The 21,317-nt window shown below is 46.1% G+C and overlaps 1 protein-coding gene across 6 annotated transcripts in view; it reads right to left on the bottom strand.

Moving 5' to 3' along the window:
* Window positions 1–21,317, bottom strand: part of AHDC1 (AT-hook DNA binding motif containing 1) — a 181,960-nt gene that overhangs the window by 13,523 nt on the left and 147,120 nt on the right. For 5 of the 6 annotated variants that reach the window (XM_033157892.1, XM_033157893.1, XM_033157890.1 and 2 more), the window contains exon 2: window positions 7,631–7,802. In XM_033157892.1, the coding sequence (XP_033013783.1) occupies window positions 7,631–7,802 (172 nt within the window). Of the gene's footprint in view, window positions 1–5,212; window positions 5,290–7,630; window positions 7,803–21,317 lie in introns of those variants that run through there. The other variant, XM_033157895.1, reaches the window with a different exon arrangement.

The raw sequence follows: 21,317 nt of genomic DNA, 5'->3' as shown, positions 1-21,317 counted from the left end.
CTGGCTCCCTAAATACTGCCAGGCAAATAGAGCTTTTGCATTGCTTGGGAGGTAAACTGTTTTAATGGGATGAACTTAGTTTTTATCTGCTGAGCCTGTCTCCATTTTACATTGTTTTTATTGTTTTATTATGATATTGTGATTTTTAATTGTTGTAAGTCACCCTGACTCATGCATATGCATTAGAAGGGTGGAATATAATTCTCTCTCTCTCTCTCTCTCTCTCTCTCACACACACACACACACACACAAACATAATCATATGATAATCAGAGATCAGCCAAGGTGCCTGGTTCAAACATACTGTATACCCCCATGCAATTATGCGTGGGAATATGAGTCAGGGGCTGTAGATCAGTGGTGAAGATATGCCTTGCATGCAGTATGTTCCAGGTTCAATCCACAACGGTCTGATAAGTACAGGAACGTAGGAATCTGCCTTACACTAGGTCAGTTTATTTGTCCATCTAGCCAAGTATTGTCTGCTTTGACTGGCAGCAGCTCTCCAGGGTCTCAGAAACAGAGAGGTTTTTCATATCACCAGTGCCTGAGCCTTTCAAGTGGGGGGTGGAATCAGGGATCTTCTGCATGCAAAGCAGTGTTTTACTACTAAACTAGATAGAGTCCTTGATTACTAAGATGTCTGAGTGCCCTTGGGGGCAGGGCGGGGGAGAAACAGCATAATTAAGTTCAACAAAACAGTAAACTTTAAAATAATAAAAAACACATATTAAAAGTTTACTGTTGTGTAAGTGATGTGTTTATTCAGCAATATTCTTTTTTTAAAAAACAACAACAACACGATAGCATATTGAGCTCTTACTTGTAGGACAGGATATGAATAAAAAGTAGAGGACATAAAATATAAAGAAAGTTTTGCTTGAGGTAAGAAATGCATTCTAAAAATGGCAGAAAGAGCCATTAGGACTTTCCTTTCTCACCAGCCTCTTTAACTGAGGGTCCAGGAGAGCTGGGGCTGATGGGAGTTGTAGTCCAAAACATCCAGAGGGCATCAGGTTGGCAAAGGTTGCTGCAAATCTTTCACCCCACTCAGCCATTAGTGGATACAAACACACATAACAAAGGAAGAACTGGATACCTTGCCAGGGGGCCTTACTTTCTGTTTCCAGGGCCATAAACCTACTTTGCTTTCCCATTTATAGGGCAACTGATACCACCAAGGTAAAAGCAACTCTGTAGGTAATTTTGTTGTTGCTGCTAGATTTATATTAGTTGCAATGGGCGTAAATCAGAAGCTTGAGCTTCTGATGGCACTCAGAGGTTAACAATGGAAGCGATGGGATTACTTCCAGTGACAATCAAAGTCTTGCTCTGTTTTCACACACTGCCACAAACCTCTCCTACTACACAGGATGCCAATGGCAGGATGCAGACCGAGTCCCACATGTGCCAGCAGGATCTTTTCACAACATTGCCACAGAAGTGGCTAGAAGTCAGCAGAGGTCAGCACTTTCCTGTGGCCACTATGGGCTGACATGGTTGAGACTTCTCCTCTCTTAAGTCATACAGTCAAAACGTACAAAGGAAGCACATTTCCCCCCTTGCCCTTTCTAATGTTATGTTTGCATTTTTTAAAAAAAACTGGTTCATGAAGGTTTGTTTTTGCATCCATTCTCCATACTTCATGAAGCATCATTAAAGTTGGCAATACTGATGGAGGAAGTGGAGTGAGAGAGATATGCTGGCCATATTATGGGTGCTAGACAATTAGTGCTTTCTTCTGCTGGCTTCTCCCCAGTCTATATTCACCATGCTGGAAATGTGCAGAGATAGTTTCACAGAGGTCATTCCCAAAAGAGGAAGACATGTCTTTGTAATGAGCCTGTGGGGAGGGACTTTGTTAAACTATCTGTGGTGTTAGACCTGCCTTCATCCTGAAATAAACTACTTATGAGATGTTCCACAAGATGTGCTGAAAAAGCTCCTGGTGCACTGTGCTCTCTTTGAACAACAGGGTGTTTGAATCTGTGACTGTGTACAAATACATACCTTCTCTGACCTTTACAGTTTGATCTGCAGGGGTACATGCCACCAGTTCAAACACTGATTAGTCATTTGTTTTGCCTCTTTTCCCATGTTTCAGACAGGCTATCTGCCTTTTTATTGCAAGTGTCGTTTGTAAGTTCACGTCAGTGAAACTCCATTCAAGGCTTTAAAAATAATGTTGTTGTTTTTAAGTAACAGAATTGGGCAGGGGATGGGAAGGTAGATTCATATTGCCACAAACACTGGACCATCAGCGCTGTGCACAACCCACTTCTGTTGCAAAGCAGAAGAACCAATTTCACCTAAGTTTGACCTGGGAGAAAATTTGTTTTGTTTAAAACAGACTGCACTGAATGCGCTTCCAGAGCGTCCTACTGCTCAAGCAATGTTTCGTTGTTATGCACCCTGTGTTTTAAAGCCAACTAGCCTGGTGTGTGCCCTTGTATGATGATTTAACCTTGTTTCCCAGAACCTGGGCAGTTTCCTTTAAAACCTCAATGAGTGATAAGAGAAACATTTTGGCTTTCAGTTTTTAACAAGGTATGTTTCCAGTCCAGAGACTCCCAACTGGTGGGTCAAGATTCCACCAGATTGGAAGTTGTGCATGGTTCCCCAGGAACCACATTTAATGAGTTCAGGTATTTATACTTTACTCTGTATATCTCACAGCTAACAGAATATATTCTAACTCCTTTTGTGGGGTTCTGTCAGTTCTATTATTTGTTAAAAACGGAATAGAACAAAGAATCCACCAGTCCAGTGTGTTGCAAGGGCTTTCTGTAAAAGCGCTGACAGTGGTAGGCATTGGGACACTTGCCCCATAAGTGTTGCAGGAACAACTTGTGATTCACCACATGGAGCAACTGCACACAGATAGAGCTGTTTCTGACATCTGTGACCTAGCAAGGTCTTTGCACTGGTTAAACTATGGAATTAACTCCCTCAAGAAGTAGTGATGGCCACCAACCTGCATGGCTTTAAAAGAGTAGGAATAAATTCATGGAGGATAAGACTATCAGTGGCTACTAGCCAAAGTGGCTACTTTCTGCCTCAGCTGTTGGGAGGCAGTATATCTCTGAATACCATTTGCTGGGGCTCACAAGTGGGGGAGTGCTGTTGAACTCTGGTCCTGCTTGTAGGCTTCCCACAGACAACTAGTTGGCCACTGTGAGAAGAAGATACTGAGCTAGATGGGCCATACGCATGTTCTTCAGGACTCAGGAAACAGAGAGTGTGAAATATCAAACCTTGTGATTAGTAGGTAGTACAAAGCCTCTGGCCTGGCCTACTATAAATAATGGCCGCTTGCCTCTCCCGGTAAATTCTCTTACCCAGCTCCTGACCATAGGGGTCCTGGACTGGAAATGTTATTCTCCAGATCTAGATTCAGAGAGATTCACTAATGCAGCCTAGTCTTGACACTTCCACTGATACTGTGACTGAATATTGCAGTGCACAACTGAGAAACACAAGAACGTGTTGAAGGAATTTCTTGCTAAAGAGCTAAGCTAGAAGTGGGAAGCAGCCCCCACCAAGGTTAATGTAATTTCTCTGGGTGGACTGCGCCACATCCACTGACCCAATGATCCCCATCTCCATCCTGCAAAGTCTGCCATGTGGACCAATGGGGGATTGGCATAGTTGCCATTCTGAATGAGTGCATCCAAGCCCTGATGGGAAAATGCCATGTGGTTATGCCCTCAGGCTCCAGTCTGGTGGGTAGCGGCTCCAGGCTTGCAGGCTGCACTAAAAGGAGGCTGAGGTGGTTTCAGGCCTGGTGCTGGAGAAAGAGGCTGAGCCACAGCAAGGGCAGAACGTAAGAAGATTTCCCCTGAGAACAGGCCAGCCCAGCTCAACAGAATGCCTCCTCTCTCCCTGTCCCACTCTGTGCTGCAAAAATGCAATTGCACACTGTTTAATGCTATTAATTTACAGCTGCCTTCTGCATTACAAAGTGTTGGTTTTTCATGCTGTTCTGAGAACGGGAGATGCAGCATGCAACTATCTTAAAGAAATAAAACAATCAGATACATCCTATATACCAGGAGTACAGAACCTATGGATCTGTAGATATTGTTGGACATCTCTCATCAGCCCAGCCAGCTTGGTCAATGGTCAGAGATGTTTGAAGCTGCAGCTCAGCAACATCTGGAGGGCAGCAAGTTCCACACCCCTGCTATATACTAATAGCAAATGCATTCTCCAAGTGCTTATCCTTTTGTAGCCAAAACAGCACCACCCATGCACAAGAGAGAAGTGACAACAACAAAGAATACAGAAAAACAAACACAAATTTAGAAGAAGAAAAATTCTGGTTGATGTTGTGGGGAAGGCACTCCCAACAAAAGTTCAATGAGGATGGAGTGTGCTCTATGGGCATGGAATCCTGATGGGCTGGGGGGGGGGTAGAGAAAACTAGTAGGGAGGGAGAATAGTATCCTGAAGGACATGGCTGGCAGGCTTTTTGAACAGGAACATTTCACACTGCAAAATTTTGCTGCAGTTTCCACTTGAAATAAATACAGCACTGCAATAAATAGAATGGAAGGGAGGTATAGCTCTGCTCAGCCATAATATGTTGATGTAGTAAGGGTGCATGGGTAAATGATAAGTGGCAAGCTATCCTGACTTTTCCCCCTTGGGGCTCAACCAAGGCACAGTTAAAAAATATTTTCAAATACTACAGATTTCAATATGGGAATTAAATCCCAGGAATTGTTTTAAAATAATGCTTAACTTTGGCTGGATTATTTATTATCATTAATTACATTTCTACACTCCCCTTCATCTGAGGATCACAGGGCAATTTACCACCTCATGCAAGGTGATGGGTACTCTGAGCTATTTATTTATATTTGGAAAGATGCTACTATGGGAAAGGGTTAACATATCCAGGGCACCTGCATGGGGGAGGGGGAAGGCATTAATGGCTTTGACTCCCAATGCACACCATTCCTCATGAAACAAGAAGGGCAGAGAACGGAATGGCGGATCCACAGGTATGCACTATGTTGCATTATCACTCAGAGAGGCTCACATCATATTTTTGGAGATGGGGAAGTGTGGGTCAAGATGTGCCTCTTCAACTGGGTGGCTGGGAGGGAGGCAGTCCGGGAGGCAGTCCAGCCTCCTTCCATTCTCTCCTCCCATGCCTGCACTCTCAAACCCCCACCCATAAACATCTTTCACATGTTGTTTCACATACTGTATGTCCAGCCTCTTCTTGTTCCTCTTCCCTTCAGTCTTGGCACTGAAACCTTTTCCACTGCAGGCCCCAGCCAGCACAGCCTTCTCTTCTCTCCCTCCCTCTCGCTCAGCTCCAGGAGGGCTCCACAGCTCAGAGAGCCTCTGCAGGAAGTGACCTCAGTTCTTTGGCAGGCTTTGCCATGTTGCACCTACAGGAGCCATCTGCACCGTTCAGCAGGCTCCTCTCTCCTCCTCCTCCTCCTCCTCCCCACTTAGTGAAGGACCATCACCCTTCCACTGCTCGGATTTTTTCGAAAGGGCTGTTTTTGCTTCATTTTCTAGATTCTCCGACTCTTCCGTCCCCTGCCTCCAAACTTCCTGACACTGTCCAGTACGGGTAAGAAGGAAGGACACCCATGTCTGCAGCAGACCTGGCTTTCCTCCTGATTTTCCGTACACTCCCACCCCGTTCTTGTGAGAACACTCCTTCTTTCGCTCCCCTCCCCACCTCTGCTTTGCTGTTTCCAGGCAACTCTTGGCCAGATGTGGAGTGAGAAGGGTCAGGGAGGCAGTAGCTGTGCACAGCAGGGATCCACAGAACCCTTGAGGGCAGCAGGGAGGGAGGGTGTTGGAGGAACCAAGATCTCTCTCTTCTAGAGCACTTTCTCAGCCCCCTCCCCCTTTCTATCAAAAGGGCTGCAGATAACAGGAGGAAAGGGTGGGCTCTTTAGGGAGCCAAGAACAGGGATGTGTATATTCAATAATTACACTGTGCAAAGAATAAACCCAGTACTACTGAACATTCAGAATTCTCAGACTCTGCTCACTTTCTAAAGAAAAACCCAAGTTTCTAGTCCCTAAGGCAGCCAGGAGAGGTCTATACAGAGATTCAAGAATCCTTGTTATTCTTGCTGTTTTAAATAGTTTGTTTGCAGCCTTGTGTTTTGATGCTCAGGATCAGTATTGGGAAATCTCCTAGACGTCTGGTTGCACTGTGCTTCAAAATGTATCTCCTCCCTCCAATGAGACAAAGTTTTCCCTTTTCCTGACATGTTATCTTCACAACCATCCTGCGAGGTAGGTTAAGCTGAGAAAGCAAGCTTTGTGGCTGCATGGGGATTAGACTCTCCCCTGTCTAAATCTAATCCTCTTTCCACTTGTACACCACACATGGTCTCAAATGCATAGGGCTACTTAGGAGTTGGTAATAAAAGCCTTTCTGCTGTATGAAAAGTAGGCATCCACAAATACAGCAACACAGGAATTAAAATGTATTTCCTGCCATGGCGCAAAGGAGAGCCAGGGGATTCTAAGCACGCACACATGTGCAAACACACACACACTTATTTATCTGCAGTACTTTTATTTCAGGGGTTCCTTCACCTGGTTTGGTTAAGGGTCAACCAATGTGAGCAACCTGGCATGGTGAATTAGTACGTTTGGCATGCAGTGAGGCCCAGCTCCCTCCCAACAAACAACATACGCAAGCCTGCAATCAAGACGATATTTGCTTATGAAGTGGCAAACACGGGACCGAGTCATGACATGTCTAGGAAGTGAAAGCATCATGAAGTCACAGCTCTACTGCCTGGGCTGAGGTTTGGTCTACACTACACAAATTTACAGAAGAAAGGGTGGCAAAATACTTGTAGATGAATGCATGGCACTACTTGGGGCAGCATGCATGACGACACCTTTTTTCTTAATGGTTCCATACACTAAAGTTAAAAAAACCAAACTTTCCCTGCACATAAAAGACTAGCATGGCAGGCAAAGAGCTAGGTCAAGACCTCTCTGATCTGCTAGTTTTCTGCTTTCAGGGAACTCTGTATAGATCTCTGTGTTTTAAACATTGGATAAGCCTTTTCAAAATTGGCATCCCTCTGTGGTCTGCAAGTGGTAGAGACCAATCAACTATCTGATGCTGCTGAAAACATAGACTAAGTTTGAGTTTGAGCCCAATCCACTGAACCCACATCCCCCACCTATTTAGCTTGCCTGCTCAAATCGATAGGGAATTTTTAGAGCAGTGGTAGGGCTCCTCAGGAATCAGGGGTTGGATGCGGCCCTCCAACCTTCCCTAACTGGCCCTTGGAACACTCCCTGGGCCACACTCCTTCTCCAGACCACACCCTCTACTGCCCCTGCTTCACATCCCCACTAAGTGATTTTGCTTGGCCGGAACGTGTCCTTGAACTCTGATCAGGATTCTCATGAACAAAGGTGAAATTTACATTCGTTGCTCCACCTCCTTTTGCCACTGGCCCCACCCACTATTGGCACACGGGTGGTGGTCCAGAAGGGAATGTGGCCCCTGGGCTGCAAAGTATTTCCCTGTTCATTTTGGAAACACGCACACAAAAGCATGTTTGCATACCAGCAGGGGGCAAGCAGCACCGGAGAGGGCCCACTCTCTGCCTTGTTCCCACCTGCTTACCTGGGCCGCCCGTATTTGCAGTGGAGGTTCACCCTGAAGTTTCTCTCGCTGCCATCCGCCTCGCTGTTGTTGGGCTGCCGCAGCCCCGGGCCCTGGCTGTGCGGGAACCATTCAGCTGGAGGGTTGGCTCCGTTTTCCAGTCCAATGGGCTGGCAGGCGATGGAGCTCCCATCTGTTAAATGGAAGCACACAGACCCGGGCGTGTGAAGCAGCGACAGAGCAGGCAGAAGGTACAAGGACGACGCAGGGACAGATCTTTTTTATATTAATAATAATAACCAGGAAATTTAATTTCAACGGGAGTGGTGGGCAGCAAGACTACAAAGGCCCAACAGTGCTTTGGCTATGGATGTACAGGTGACAGTGCAGATGCGCAAATGTTTGTGGTGGCAGGCAGGGCAAAAGGAAAAAGGGTGGTGGTATCGCTCCCTCCCCCCTCACTGTCCAATCTTGCAGGCTTTTAGTAAGTTGATGCTGCCTCCTTGTAAAGATAGTGGAGGGGGGGAGTGAGGCAGGGGAGTTATGTATATGGCATCACTAAGTGCAGGAAGACATTTTGCTGAATTGTACTTTGTACTGCTAATAACACATATACAGGTCATCTTGGGGTTATTTATTTTCTGTGTCGTCCAGGGTACAGAGAATACCATGCCAATTCATGCCCACCCATATTCGCAGCCATTTCTCCCTGCTGCCACCCTCCCGCTGGAATCACAACCTCCCTGATTCGAAACAAATTTGTACCAAGGATACAGCCAGATAAGGGGGGACCCTGCGCCTCTCTGTCCAAGGTTTGAGATGGCTCCTGCTCAAGGTCACCAAAAAAAGGAAAGGGTGTGGGGAGGCTTGGCTTTGGTCTATAACAGATGTGCACAAAGGGGCCTGGCTCCTGGAGAATGCAACCCCACCTCGACCCAGAGGGATTATGCTGTGGGTCAGATGTCTCTGCAGCCCTGATAAACAGACAGACAAAATGTCCGTGCATCCTTCTCCATGCCAGGGCTGGCTGTCACTCATCAGATCCGCCTCATCTCCAGCCCAGGCTCTCTTGGCCTTTCCTTCCTTGTCTGGCTCCCCTCCCCTCCCTTCCCTTCTCTCTCTCTCCTTTTTGTCCATCTCATCATAGCCCTGCAGGGGGATCGGCCAAACTCTATTAGCTACAGTCATCCTGCTGTCTCAAGCTGTGTCTGTGAGTGTGTGTGTGTGTGTGTGTGTGTGTGTGTGATGGGGGGCATGCATGCTCTGTGCAAGTTTTCCCTGTTTGAGTCACTAAATGTTGGTGATATGCAGCTTTGCACCTTTGCTCGCATGCCTGGATGTGTGCTATTTTGCGGGCAAGCATCTGTGTGTCTATTTATTGAACAGGACGTAAAATTCCAACTCGAGGAGCTTCACGACTACTTGGCGAGGTAGATCAGGAGTGATCAAGAGTGGCCAATCGGCAGCCTGGGGGCCAGATCTAGTGCCTAAATCTGTTTTATCATGCCTCTGATAACCCTAACCAATATTTAAATCAAGGTGTGGTATGAATTTTGGCCAAGAGTTTGACGTGGGGAGGAAATGAACAATTGTTCTCAGACATTGCAATACGTACAGACATTCCACACCTGCCATGTAGCATCTCTCTTTGCCTTTCATACACACTGTCTCGGCTGCACCCAAATTCATATGCTCTCTATAGCCTTGTTGTTTACTGTTACTGGCTTTAGACAACTCCCAAATAAATGAGCTGGGGTTATGAAGACCTTTTCAGACCCAGGGGCCACCTGTAACCTGATGATACATCATGGGGTTCACTTTATTTCCTTTTTTTAAAAAAATGTCATGTGGTCCCCATATTTGCTTATGCAGAGAATGCTCCTGTATCTTTCACTGCTGTACAGAAGAGAATTTTTGCAATTGCTGCTTCTTATGCAGTGATGGGAAAAACTGTTCCTGCCAAAATGATTTCATCTTCACAGGCGTTTAAAGGAATGGAATTCATTCTTCCAACCACTTCTGATCTCCCCACCCCCTTGTTTCCTTCACTCTTCCTACTATAGGAAGAGTGAAGATAAACAAAATCCGAAAGAAAAATAAAAGTTGGTGGTGCCCATGGTGCCACACATCTGGATGCTGTCAGGGCAGGACTTTGGGGCGGAAGACTCAGCAAGAAGGCCCCCAATGCAACAGGGCTGGCTTACCACACACTGAAGTAAGTGAAACAGCACACACTGTCCAAAGAGCCCTCCCTGTAAGACTATTTAAAGATGCAACATTATCTAAGGCCAAGGTGGAGAACTTGTTACCTTTCCAGATGTTGCTGAACTACAACTCCCATCATGCCTAGCCACTGGGCACACTGACTAGGGTTCATGGGAGCTGCAGTTCAGCAATGTCTGAAAAGCCACAGGTTAACCACTCCTGATGTGAAGCAAGGATAGGGAACCTGTGGTTCTCTGGGTGCCACTGGACTCCAACTCCCATTAGCCCCAGCAAGCATGGCCACAAGAAATGAGTCCTGGCAGAACATTACACTGGCTGTGTGCACCACTGCCCTCACCCACCATTTGGAAATCCATTATCAAGACACACACCCCAACTGTTGGTTTTCTATTTAATCCACAGAGGAAGTCCAACTGGAAACACAGTTCAACTTGGTAGCATGTCCAGAGGTTTTATAAGGCTAAGAAATGTGAAGAATCACAAACACACTTACAGAGAAAAGAAAGGCGCTATTTCTGAAAAGATTGAATATAGCACAGAGTTACAGGCGCTGACTTCTAAAAAAGAAAAAGAAAGCCTCTGCACACCAACTCCTCCTTCTCTGGTTTTTGGTTCCGGCTTTTAGGTCATAAAACAGCACCTCTGGAATGTCCAGATGCAATGCCCTAAACAGTGTATTTGAAGGGTCAGCCTTCCCTCACATGGTTCTCTTCAACGAAAGCTTTGCTCTGTGCCCTACAGCTGTGCTCAGGAGCCCAGTTGGGTGGGCATGACCAGATGGTGCAGCTTCCTACCTTGGGAGGCCTGGATGGTCTCCTTTCTGATGACTTTCAAGTGTTAAATCCTCTCTTTTTTACCAGTTCTTGGGACTGACAAACATTTTGATTTTATTCTTTCTATTCTATTCTATTGTATTATTTTATTACATCTATATCCCACTTTCTTCCTTAACAGAACCAAAGATGGCATACATGCAGTTCCAAGGTAGTCACCGATCCAGGTACTGACCATACCCTGGGGACATAAAGTTACATTTTTAACTTGTGATTTTGAGCTGCTTATGGGCACGTGAAGTCAAAAGGCAGGGCAAAAATATTTTATTAATAAATTTCAAAAATAATGCCATTACAGGTTTGATGTGGTATGAATAAGAAGGCTCGGGTTCACATGTTCCCTTCTCTTGTGCATAATTCCCAGATCTAGTTTGAGGCAAACTACAGTTTAGGGACGCTTGATGATTTCATTCATTCTTTGTGGATTTCGGTATGTACTGACTTCCTGGATGAATATAGTTAATCAACAGTTAGTCATCTTAAAATTTTGAGATGTGTTTCTCTGCTCAAAAATGGTACCAAAATGCATATAAAAATACACATTTTTAGGATAAAATTTAGAAATACTTTTGAGAAAAAAGGTTTAGAAATCTGTACATTAGAAAGTAAAGTAAAATTAAAAACATACAAGACAAAGAAATCATGCGAAGTACACAAGACATTAAAATGGAAATGTACAGAAAAGGATCCAACAAGTGTTGGAAATGTAAATAAATGGAATGTACATTTTATCATATGTGGTGGAAATTTGTTTTTTTTGTTTTGACTATGGCAGACCAACACGGCTACCTACCTGTAACTGACACATTGGTTTGTGATCCTGATTTACAGACAAACACAACCCCATAGCTTGACTGGACAAAAAAGCAAACTACGGTAATAATAATAATAATAATAATAATAATAATAATAATAATTATTATTATTATTATTATTATTATTTGTACCCAGCCCATCTGGCTGGGTCTCCCCGGCCACTCTGGGCGGCTTCCAACAAATATTAAAATACCCTAAATTAGGATTGGGAAGTCGGGAATCACTGTACAGTGGTACCTCGGGTTACAGACGCTTCAGGTTACAGACGCTTCAGATTACAGACTCTGCTAACCCAGAAATAATACCTTGGGTTAAGAACTTTGCTTCAGGTTGAGAATAGAAATTGTGCGGCGGCAGCGGAAGACCCCATTAGCTAAAGTGGTACCTCAGGGTGAGAACAGTTTCAGGTTAAGAATGGACCTCCAGCATATATTAAGTAAAGTAGAAACATCGCCACCCCACCCCACCCATCTCTCCACCCCACCCACCTCTCTCCCCCCTTTCTTCCTAATGTCTCAACAAACGAAACTGATGTGTAAAAATGCCACATGGAAAAATACGAGAGAGACATTGCATATACCTTTGTAAAACAAGAAAATCCTTAATAATAGTAATAATAAAAAGAACGGACCTCCAGAACGAATTAAGTTCTTAACCCGAGGTATAGCACTGTACACAAATCTGAGAAGCAGGAAGGCTTGTTCACCTAGAACCAAATCGTGGTTTTGCATCGCATCTGAACAGAGGCTTTGTGAGCTAAGAACCCAGTGTTCTTTGACTTGAAGTAAATGCAGCCTATATCGTAGAAAGCAAAAGGCAGCTTCCAAGTATCCAGACAAACTCAAGTCTTCCACCCTTCCTTTGTCTTTCCCCCTTCCCATCCCCTTCCGATGCTTGGGAGAGGTGGGTGACCTGAAAAATGATGGGGTTCTTAACATTGAACAGATTCTCATGGTCAGGCGGTTAGTAAAATTAATTTCCTCTGGAGCTAAAACTCAATTACTATGTAGATCTCAAAACATAAATCCCTTTAGAAATACTACAATACTAACGAGATCTCTTGACACTTCAAAGAAATAGGTGAGCCATCAAGATAAGCGGAGAGTGAATTGCCCAGTATAGACATTCATTTACATTTGACAAACATATCTCAGAGTGCTTTATCAAGTGGCATCTCAGACAAAAGGAAAGTTGGCACAGTGTGGCACAAAAGGAAGGTAGACAAACCTCAGTTGTATCATGGCAATAACGCATAAAAAATAGTAAAACAATTGATGAATTCTAAGCATTAATGTTTATAGAAGAGGCTACCAGTAAGGAGCCAACTGAGAATGAAGGGGTGGGCTGGTGTCCACCGGAACAAGTAGGGAGAGCAGCAATAGATGGAGCCAGAGCCAAAGACAGGCAGATCCACCCGCTGGGCTGGTTGTAAGAAAGACAGGCAGGTGAGGATGGACTGAGAGCAGATTGAGGGCTCATCCACACTTCCCCTTGTCCTGCTGTTTTCAGGGAAAACCACTCACATCATTATTATATACTTTGCAACTACAATAAGCCTGCAACATCCACGGGGGTTATGTTCCAGGGATCATGCCTAAAGCCAAAACTGTGTATATTCAAAACCCATTGGATTCAATGGTGGGTGGGATTGCCCAAGTCATTTCCCCCATGACCTCAAACAACTCCCCTTTTAAAAAATAGGATTTTTGGCCACACGCATAAAACTGAAGTTCAATGCACTTAAGTTGCAGCCTTACTGTACATCTACCTGTACATTCCTGATATGTTAAGAGGTGTGTGTGTGTGTGGGGGGGGAATCTCTTGAACATGTGCAGCTTCACATTATACACTCACTTAAATCACAGTGTCATCATGACTGCAGGTATAAAATGGAGTTTGCTTCCGTTACCCTGATGCCCTGAACACATTTACTTTGGGGAAAGCACAATTTTGTTGTAGAGAATTATAATACATTTGAAAAGCAAACACAATAAAGTCAGCATCTGTAATCATGCACATGCTTTGTCAGCCGAACCCTGACTATAAAATGTTTTGTTTGTTTGTTTTGAATAAGAAGATACTACACTGCAGTGACTAGTGTCAGCCCCAGCCAGTGGAATGTGTGAGTGCCAGAACAGCAGTGCTGGCCCAGGTCATTACATTGGTCCTGTTTGCTGCTGCCTCTATCATCTGCCACTCTCAGGTTAATCATTTTTTTTGGAAGGGGGACTGATCTGTGGGCCCTGGACTTCAGCCCTGAGGACCAATGTTAGCTGCATCTCTGAGCTTGTAATCATTAAGATAGACCCAACATGTTCCCATTTTACCAATGGAGAACCAAAGCAGAAGACACAGCAATCCATGCTACCTCTATGACTGCTTGTTTTTGGAAGCTGGCTGCGGTCTTGTGATGGGCCTAATCCACACTGGTCCATAGAGGCTACAGAATGCATCAGCCCTGCCCTTCTGCATGACTGAGCAGGGCCGATGCAGGCAATATTGTCTGCAGAGCTGGCTCTCTGAATTTGGCAGTAGGGTGTCCTGGGAGGAGAGATACCTGATTTTTTCCCAGAGACAAGTCCTCTGTTTCCAGCTGTGCAGTGCCAAACCAGGAGTGCAAGCAGCTGCCATGTGCCCTTACATGCCAAGGCCACCCAGTGAGCCCTGGCTGAAGCAGGGTCTTGATCTCACACCTCAAAGCCAGTGCTAACTCAGATGCAAATCATGGGCCACGAACCAGACAAAATGTTAAGTGCTTCTAACGTTTGTAGATTTCACTGGGGCACTGAAGCGTAGGCTTAAATTGTGGGTCTTTACAGCACTGAATTTTGCTTCGATTATGTCCTTAGGATTTTGGAAAGATTTTGTTGTTGTGCGTGTGTGGCGGCGGTGGTGGTTTTTTGGACAGCTCATGTGGAAAAAAGAAAAAGAAAAGAAAATTTGAAGCCATTTCAGGTATTTTGCTGCCAGCTGAACCGGATGTTTATACGACTGGTACGCGCTGGAAAGATTCTGTCAGGAGAGGAGGAAACGAAATGGCTTTAAAGTTATCCGCAGCTGCAAAAATTGGTGGCAGATCCTGCGAAGAAGTTAGCACCATCTACTGAGCCTTGGGAGTTGATGCAGGTATGGGAAATTATTATTGCAATTATTAATAGACACTATTTATATCCCACTTTTCCTCTCAAAACGTGTAGGGGTGCTAACATAGTTCTTCTTCCTCATTTTATCTTTACAAAGATTAAGTGAGATGCGATAGGTTGAGGGATAGCAACTGGCTCTAGGTTCACCCACTGAGCTTTATGGCTTTAATTACTGCATCACACTGGTTCACTGACCATGACTGCTAATAGGGTCATGCTGCCATATTCTGCTTAACATTTAAAGACAGTCAGATAGAATTCTGTCAGGTTTAAAATGAACAGGAGAAATGGTTAACATTTCCTGAGATGTAACCAAATGGATTTTTATTGGATAATGAACTGATGTTCTGTAACCTGGTGGGTGGGTGGGGGAACATACGGGAACTTCTTGAACATTGTCAAAAAAAACACTGGTCCTAGCCCAGGGCCTTGTTAGCCTGTCTGATAATCCAGCCCTGATCAAAACAGCCTTGATCTCTGCCAGGAAAAAAATCAATCATCTGCAGGTCTGCCAAGTACCGATATATATACATTTACTGTTCTGCAACTTTTCTGTGGACCACCTGGATGGCACTCACAGACCTCCAGTGGTTTGTGGACCAGTATGAGATCTTCACATCGACTGTTACTGGAAGGGTCTAAGGAAAAGAGAGTTTTTTCCCCCATCACCTGCTTTCCAAAATCCTTTAAGCTAATGGAGGGGGGGAACCTCATGCCCAGGGGCACAATGCAGCCTCTCCAACTCTCAAGATTCTTCCCAGGCCATCTCCCATCTCTGCAGGCTACATCCCACATCATGGCTGGAATATGTCCCTGAACTGTGATTATGTCTTTTGCTTGCCTGGATGGAGGACAGAGTGAGGTATGAATGTGTGCGGAAACTAGTCTATTAGCCCATTTCCCCCCCTGGCCTGCCCACCTCTGTCATGTGGCCCTTGGATAGTTGCTCAGAATGTGGCCCTCAGGAAGAAAAAGATTTCTTGCCCCTATTTTAACTTGAGGTGGCCAGGGATTGAACTTGAGGCATTCTTTCTGCATATGAAGCATTTGGTTCACCATTGAGATGTGGCCAACCAAATCTGGCTGGCTGTTGTTAGAAAGGGTGCATTCAGACAGGGAGCTTGCTGCATTAGTTTTCCAGCTTATAACAGTAGCACTTCTGTCCCCGTTTCATTACGGAGTTGTGGCTCTTTAGCCAATATACTGTCATGTTGTGCCAAATTTCATTCACACCAGGGGGTGTGGTGTGACACAACAGCAGACGTCACTGGATATGTTGCCATCATCCCATGTTTTATGTGCATGTGCATCCCCCCCCCCATAACGGCAGGAAACAACTGTGTGCCACCATGCTGGCCACCCCAAATTTCAACCTGTGATTTTCCGGGTTGCAAATGGACTTTTTCTGGAAGTGATTAAATGTGGAAACGAGCACCCAGCTTCCACTAGATTCTCAGAATTAGTTTTCTGGCTGTGTGAAAGATCACATATGGAGATGTCGGAGAAATGGAGTAAAGTGCTGTTTGAATGCAGCCAAAGAGAATTTTGAACACACCTTTGGATGATTCAGGCAGGCAGTTCTTACGTTTGTGTGCCTGTGCCTTGGCCATGGATACAGAACCCTGTAGATACTGCTGGATTCCACTCCCATTATCCCTGACCACTTGCTGGGACTATGGAAGTTGGAAATCAGGTTCCCACCTCTGGCTTAGGTTGTTTTGACTCACCCTTTCTATTAAAATTGTTGCCCTGTTTCATTCTCTTAAAAAACTTTATAAATCCTTCCTGAACTGAGTGCTGCTTTCTTTTTGCCGTCTTCCCTTCTGCCACACCCAATGAGGTTTATTGCTATTGAACTGAAGCCCTCGCTCTGGATCTATGGGTGGATTTGCTGTCGCAATCACCTCTTTATTCTGGTGCACCTTTGCCCTTTTGTATCCCACCATTCCTGCCTCGCGGTTGGCATGGTCCTCCTGCCTCCACCTTTGAGCTTGTGTTGTTTGTGCCCCTGTCTATCTCCTAGCTCCCCTCCCAGCACACCTCAAATCCCACAAGCCAGCCTGCTCTGTGCACCCGGATTAGCATGGCAACATCAATCCAGACTGGCAGGAAAATGCACGCACATGGTTCCCTCCCCAGCATCGGTGGGGAGCTGCTGCTGCAGGCTGGGAGGGTGCAGAGTTACACCAAAGGGCAACGTGGAACAAGGAAACAGCACTAGAAAGACTGGTCTAGTCTCATCTGTGTCTGCTAATGTGCCCAGAGCTGGAAGGAGACAGACAGACAGACAGACAGACAAGAGAGGGAGGGAGGGAAACTCACAGAAGGCTTTTCATTACAGCCTGTGGGTGCCCAATGCTCCCCCTTCTCCCCCTCCCCACTTCCCTTTTAATTCAAGTGGAACGTGGAAAGACTGAAAAAACAGCTCAGACCCCAGGAGTCTTCCTTTCTACAGGATGAAGGGCAACAAGGGAAGCAGAGTAAATCTGCAGGGACCCTTTTGGCTTCAGCTCACTCAGTGCCTGTTTACACCAGGGGCGGGGAAGCTTGTAGAATCCAAACAGTGCTCAAATGTGTGTCAGAGCCTGATACATGCATGTCCAAAAAGAGACATGTATTCAGAAACATCTCCACTCCAATCCCCTCAGAGTGACATGGCACTTGCACATGTGTACACAGATATATTGAAAGCAATGTACCCATGCAAAAGCAGGCATGTGGAAGAAACACACCTGAAAAGAGTAAACCCGCAAGGTTATGCAGGCAGGGCATGGGAAAATGGACCGGGGGGGGCATGTATGGAGAATGATGCACCAAGGATTCCAACTGCAGGGCCTTATGCACAGAGCACACATAGAAGAACACACATGAAATTACTCAAACTGCACGCACAACACACTTTTGCACTCACTTGCGTACCCAAATGTTCTCTCTCTCTCTTTCTTTCTCTCTCTCTCATACATACACACCCAGAGCACTATGTGAGGACATAAATGCACATAAGTATTCATACACAAATAATGTCCCCATACAACCACACCCATACACTTCTCCGGCTGCCCCTGTCAATTTATAGGAAGGCTGGGGGACGTTTTTCAGCCTGAAGGCCGCATTCCTACATAGACAACATTTGGGCAGACAGGGGCTGTATGCTGGTGGCAGGTGAGACCAGAGATAAAAGTGGGTGGGGCAATGGATTTGACTCTTACCTTTGTATAGTCGGCTATACTCTCCTGCTACGCAAACGTTCAGAAGTATTTACACACTTGCACACACTCCTCCTTGCAGGCAAGCAAGAGGCATTATCACAGCTCAATGATACATTCCAACCAGACAGAAGCAGTCTCAGGAGGTGTGTGGCAAGGGGTGCCAAGGCCAAGATGTTTTCCTGCCTCCTCCCCCGCAAAAAAAGTTTCCTATACCCTGAACTGGCTTGTTGAGAGTCTGTCATCACAGTCCCATGTGGAGCTTGCATTAGTCATTCCTTCAGCCCACAACATTTCTGGTGCTTGAGACTGAGAATTCAAGCACATGCATGCATGCATGCATGCATGCCATGCATACACACACATACACACAAGTTCATAGGAGATGCTTTCCATTGGGAATTTCTCCTGGAGAAGCCTCAGTAAAATGCCTATGTTATCCTTCAACGGGCAGGCCTCTCTGTCTCCCACTAACAGCCCTTAATTGTGAGAGAAACCTGTCGCACCACCCTGCCCCACTGGAAGGCCACTTAGGGAGGAGGCTACCCCATCATAAAATAGCAAGAGCCCCGCTGGATCAGGCCAAAGGCCCTCCTGCACCCTGGCCTCACAGTGGCCAACCAGACACCTGTGCATATCAGGGAGACAATGTATTGGGGAAGGCTGTGCTGTGGCTCCTAAGACTCAGAGGGGCCCCGGTTTTTCTCTGAAGCTGTGAGCTGGTCTGGAGTAAAGTTAATCTTGTATAATACACCTCATACAAAATAGCACATATATAATGGGAGTTGTGGTCCAACAGCATTGGAGGTGGAGGAAGCAATGTACACACAGGTCCTATTATCAAAACTCAGGGACAAAACTAGGCTTTATTTCATCTGGGCAAAGACCCAGTTTAGCACGCACACACATGCATTTGCATGCAAACATACACAGGCCGGGATCCCCAATGGCACCTCTCTGGAGGCTCCACCTGTTGCAAAAAAATAAATAAATGGCTAGCCCCCCCCCCATAGCTACAGCACTGCTATATGCTTGTTATACAAAAGTCATATCCAAATACGATGAATTAGTACCCAAAGCTCACTATACACACCACTGATTCAGATATACAAACAGCCAGACCTGTGTGTAATACTGTAAACAAATATGCAGCCTTAAACAAGCCTTGCTTTTTTGTGTTTTGCTTGTCCGCAGCAAACAATGTTGGGGGGGGGGAGAGATGGGACAAATAAGAGTATTTTCCCCCCTTCCTTGTTTGCTTTTTACAAGGTTTCGTAGGGGTTTCCTGTTTCGCCCCATCATTTGGGGGTCAAATTTCCATGGCTGCGAACGCATTAGAAAATTTCTCATAGGAATTACTACCAACTGTCAACTTGTTATGCGAACGTTCGCCTAACAAAAACAATGTGTTCCTGAGAATGCATTGCATCTGAATAGCGATACATGCGTGGAAGTCTGTGCTAGGGTGGCCTCTAAGTCTCTGAGAGGGCCCAGTCTTGCTCTGAAGCCGTAATACACATCCTACAATACAGTAAGTGGACCCTGGCCCTGGCCCTAACTGGACGTTCTTCTACCCCATTCAATGGCAAGTGATCAGACAAGCCAGAGACCGGCCTTTCTCCTAGTTCCGCCAGCCTAAACGCAGACATGTTCGGCAGCAGAATGGCCTGCTGGGAAAGGGGCAGGAGCCAAGTCCCCAGCAGAACAGGCTGGTGACTCACTCTTCTGGCTCAGGGAATGGCCCCTGTGCGCTGGACCGAGGCCAGGCCAGGCCGATCCTCTTCCTCCAAGCCTCCACGTTTTGCTTGCTCAGAGGGAGGAGCTGGGATGACGGGCCCGACATGCTGCCGCATATGCCCAGTCTAGGTTTGACCTAAATCACTCCACCGGCCCTTCGCTGGGAACTGCCAGGACCCAAGTCCTCCGTTTGCCGGAAGCCTGGTTGCGCCAAGCATTCAAAGGCTTGGCCCCAGAAAGGGAACGGTGGAAGAGGGCCACAGCAGAGGGAGGGAAGGAGGGAAGGCGCAGAGGGGGGTGGGCTGGGCTAGCCAACAAGCTGCTCTTTCTTTCCCTGCGCTGTGTTCCCTTTCACCTCCCCTGCTCAGCCGCAGGCAGCGGCCACATGTTTCACATTAGGATCTCTGGACTTCGCCATTCCTGGGGTGTTGGCCGGGGGTATTCCTCTCTTCTCCGCCTCCCCACCCCCACCCCAACCCAGTTACAAAACTCTAGCAGAGACCACACAAGAGAAGGGAAAGATGCTTGGACAACAAGTGGAGTGGGGGCAGCAGAGAGAGAGGAGGATATGCGCTGGGGGGGGGGGGAGAGAGAGACTTACTGAGGGAAAGACTTAAAAGGAGAGAAGGCGGCCATGCAGCTTGCATGAGATTGCAAAGGGAGACGGGTGGGCACAGCCAAAAGCACAGCAACAAGAGACAGCGGGAGGGTGTGTGTGTGTGTGTGTGTGTGTGTGTGTGTGTGTAAGAGAGCAAGTGAGAAAGATTGCAGTCACCTCTCCTTGCTACCTCCTGACCCCTGGAGCCTTGGAAAGATAACAGCCCCCAAAGAGTGCTGACTTGCCTTTCAGAAATCCAATATCCTCGCCTGGTGAACTAATCGACTACCTGGGCTCGCAATAACCACCCTGCAAAAGGATTAATCCTGGCGCTGAAAATCTTTAATTAGTTTAACAGTTTCAGGCTCCATGGAGGCAGCAAATGGCAGACACAGGCACTCCAGCCTCCCCACCCCCCCTTCTCCTCTCCCCCACAACTCAAGAACGGGACCTCCTGGGAGGCGGCTTCATTCCCTAGTTGAGATGGGAGGAAGAGGCAAGAATTTCCCACTAAGAAGGGGAAAGACACAGGAGAGGGTGGGGAAGGGCAGGATCTTGCTTGCTCTCTGCCTTTTAAAAAATAACTATGAAAGGGAGGGCTTACTCAATTGAGGCTCTGAATGTAGTCCATGGGAGGTAGATGTGATCAAGAAATCTCAATATATTATTAAATGGTGAGAATGGAAGGACAGTCCAAAACAGACCTGGCTTCCTCCTCCACATTATAGCCAAAGGCACCGAGTACTGTACGATCACACTGTGCAAGTGCAGCATCTGGTACTGGGTAGACACTCCAGCATTGTGAGGCTCTCGGCTTTTGCTATACAGGATGCAAGTTTCTAGTCCTTAAGATTCTGAAACAATTTCTGGCTATCTGTCACTCAAGGCAGACTGATGGATGATGGTAGCACTGAGCATAAGAACAGATATTGAGCAGGACTTCCACATAAAAGTTCTTCATGCCCTCTTTCGTTGGGTTAGTGGGCCGTACATTACGGAACATGAACACCCAGTTCTCAGACTGAGAAAATCCCCTTTCACTACCAAGGCAAGAAATTGTCCTGCATCCGTCACACTGCTTGGGCCTATCCCTGGCATTTACTGGTAATCAAAGGGAAAAGTAACTCAGTACGGTCCCTTACGGGATAA

The sequence above is a fragment of the Lacerta agilis genome, chromosome 8, assembly GCF_009819535.1.
Source record: "Lacerta agilis isolate rLacAgi1 chromosome 8, rLacAgi1.pri, whole genome shotgun sequence".
Lineage (NCBI taxonomy): Eukaryota > Metazoa > Chordata > Lepidosauria > Squamata > Lacertidae > Lacerta > Lacerta agilis.
Note: the sequence above shows the minus strand (reverse complement) of the source record. Positions and strands in the feature narration are given on the sequence as shown.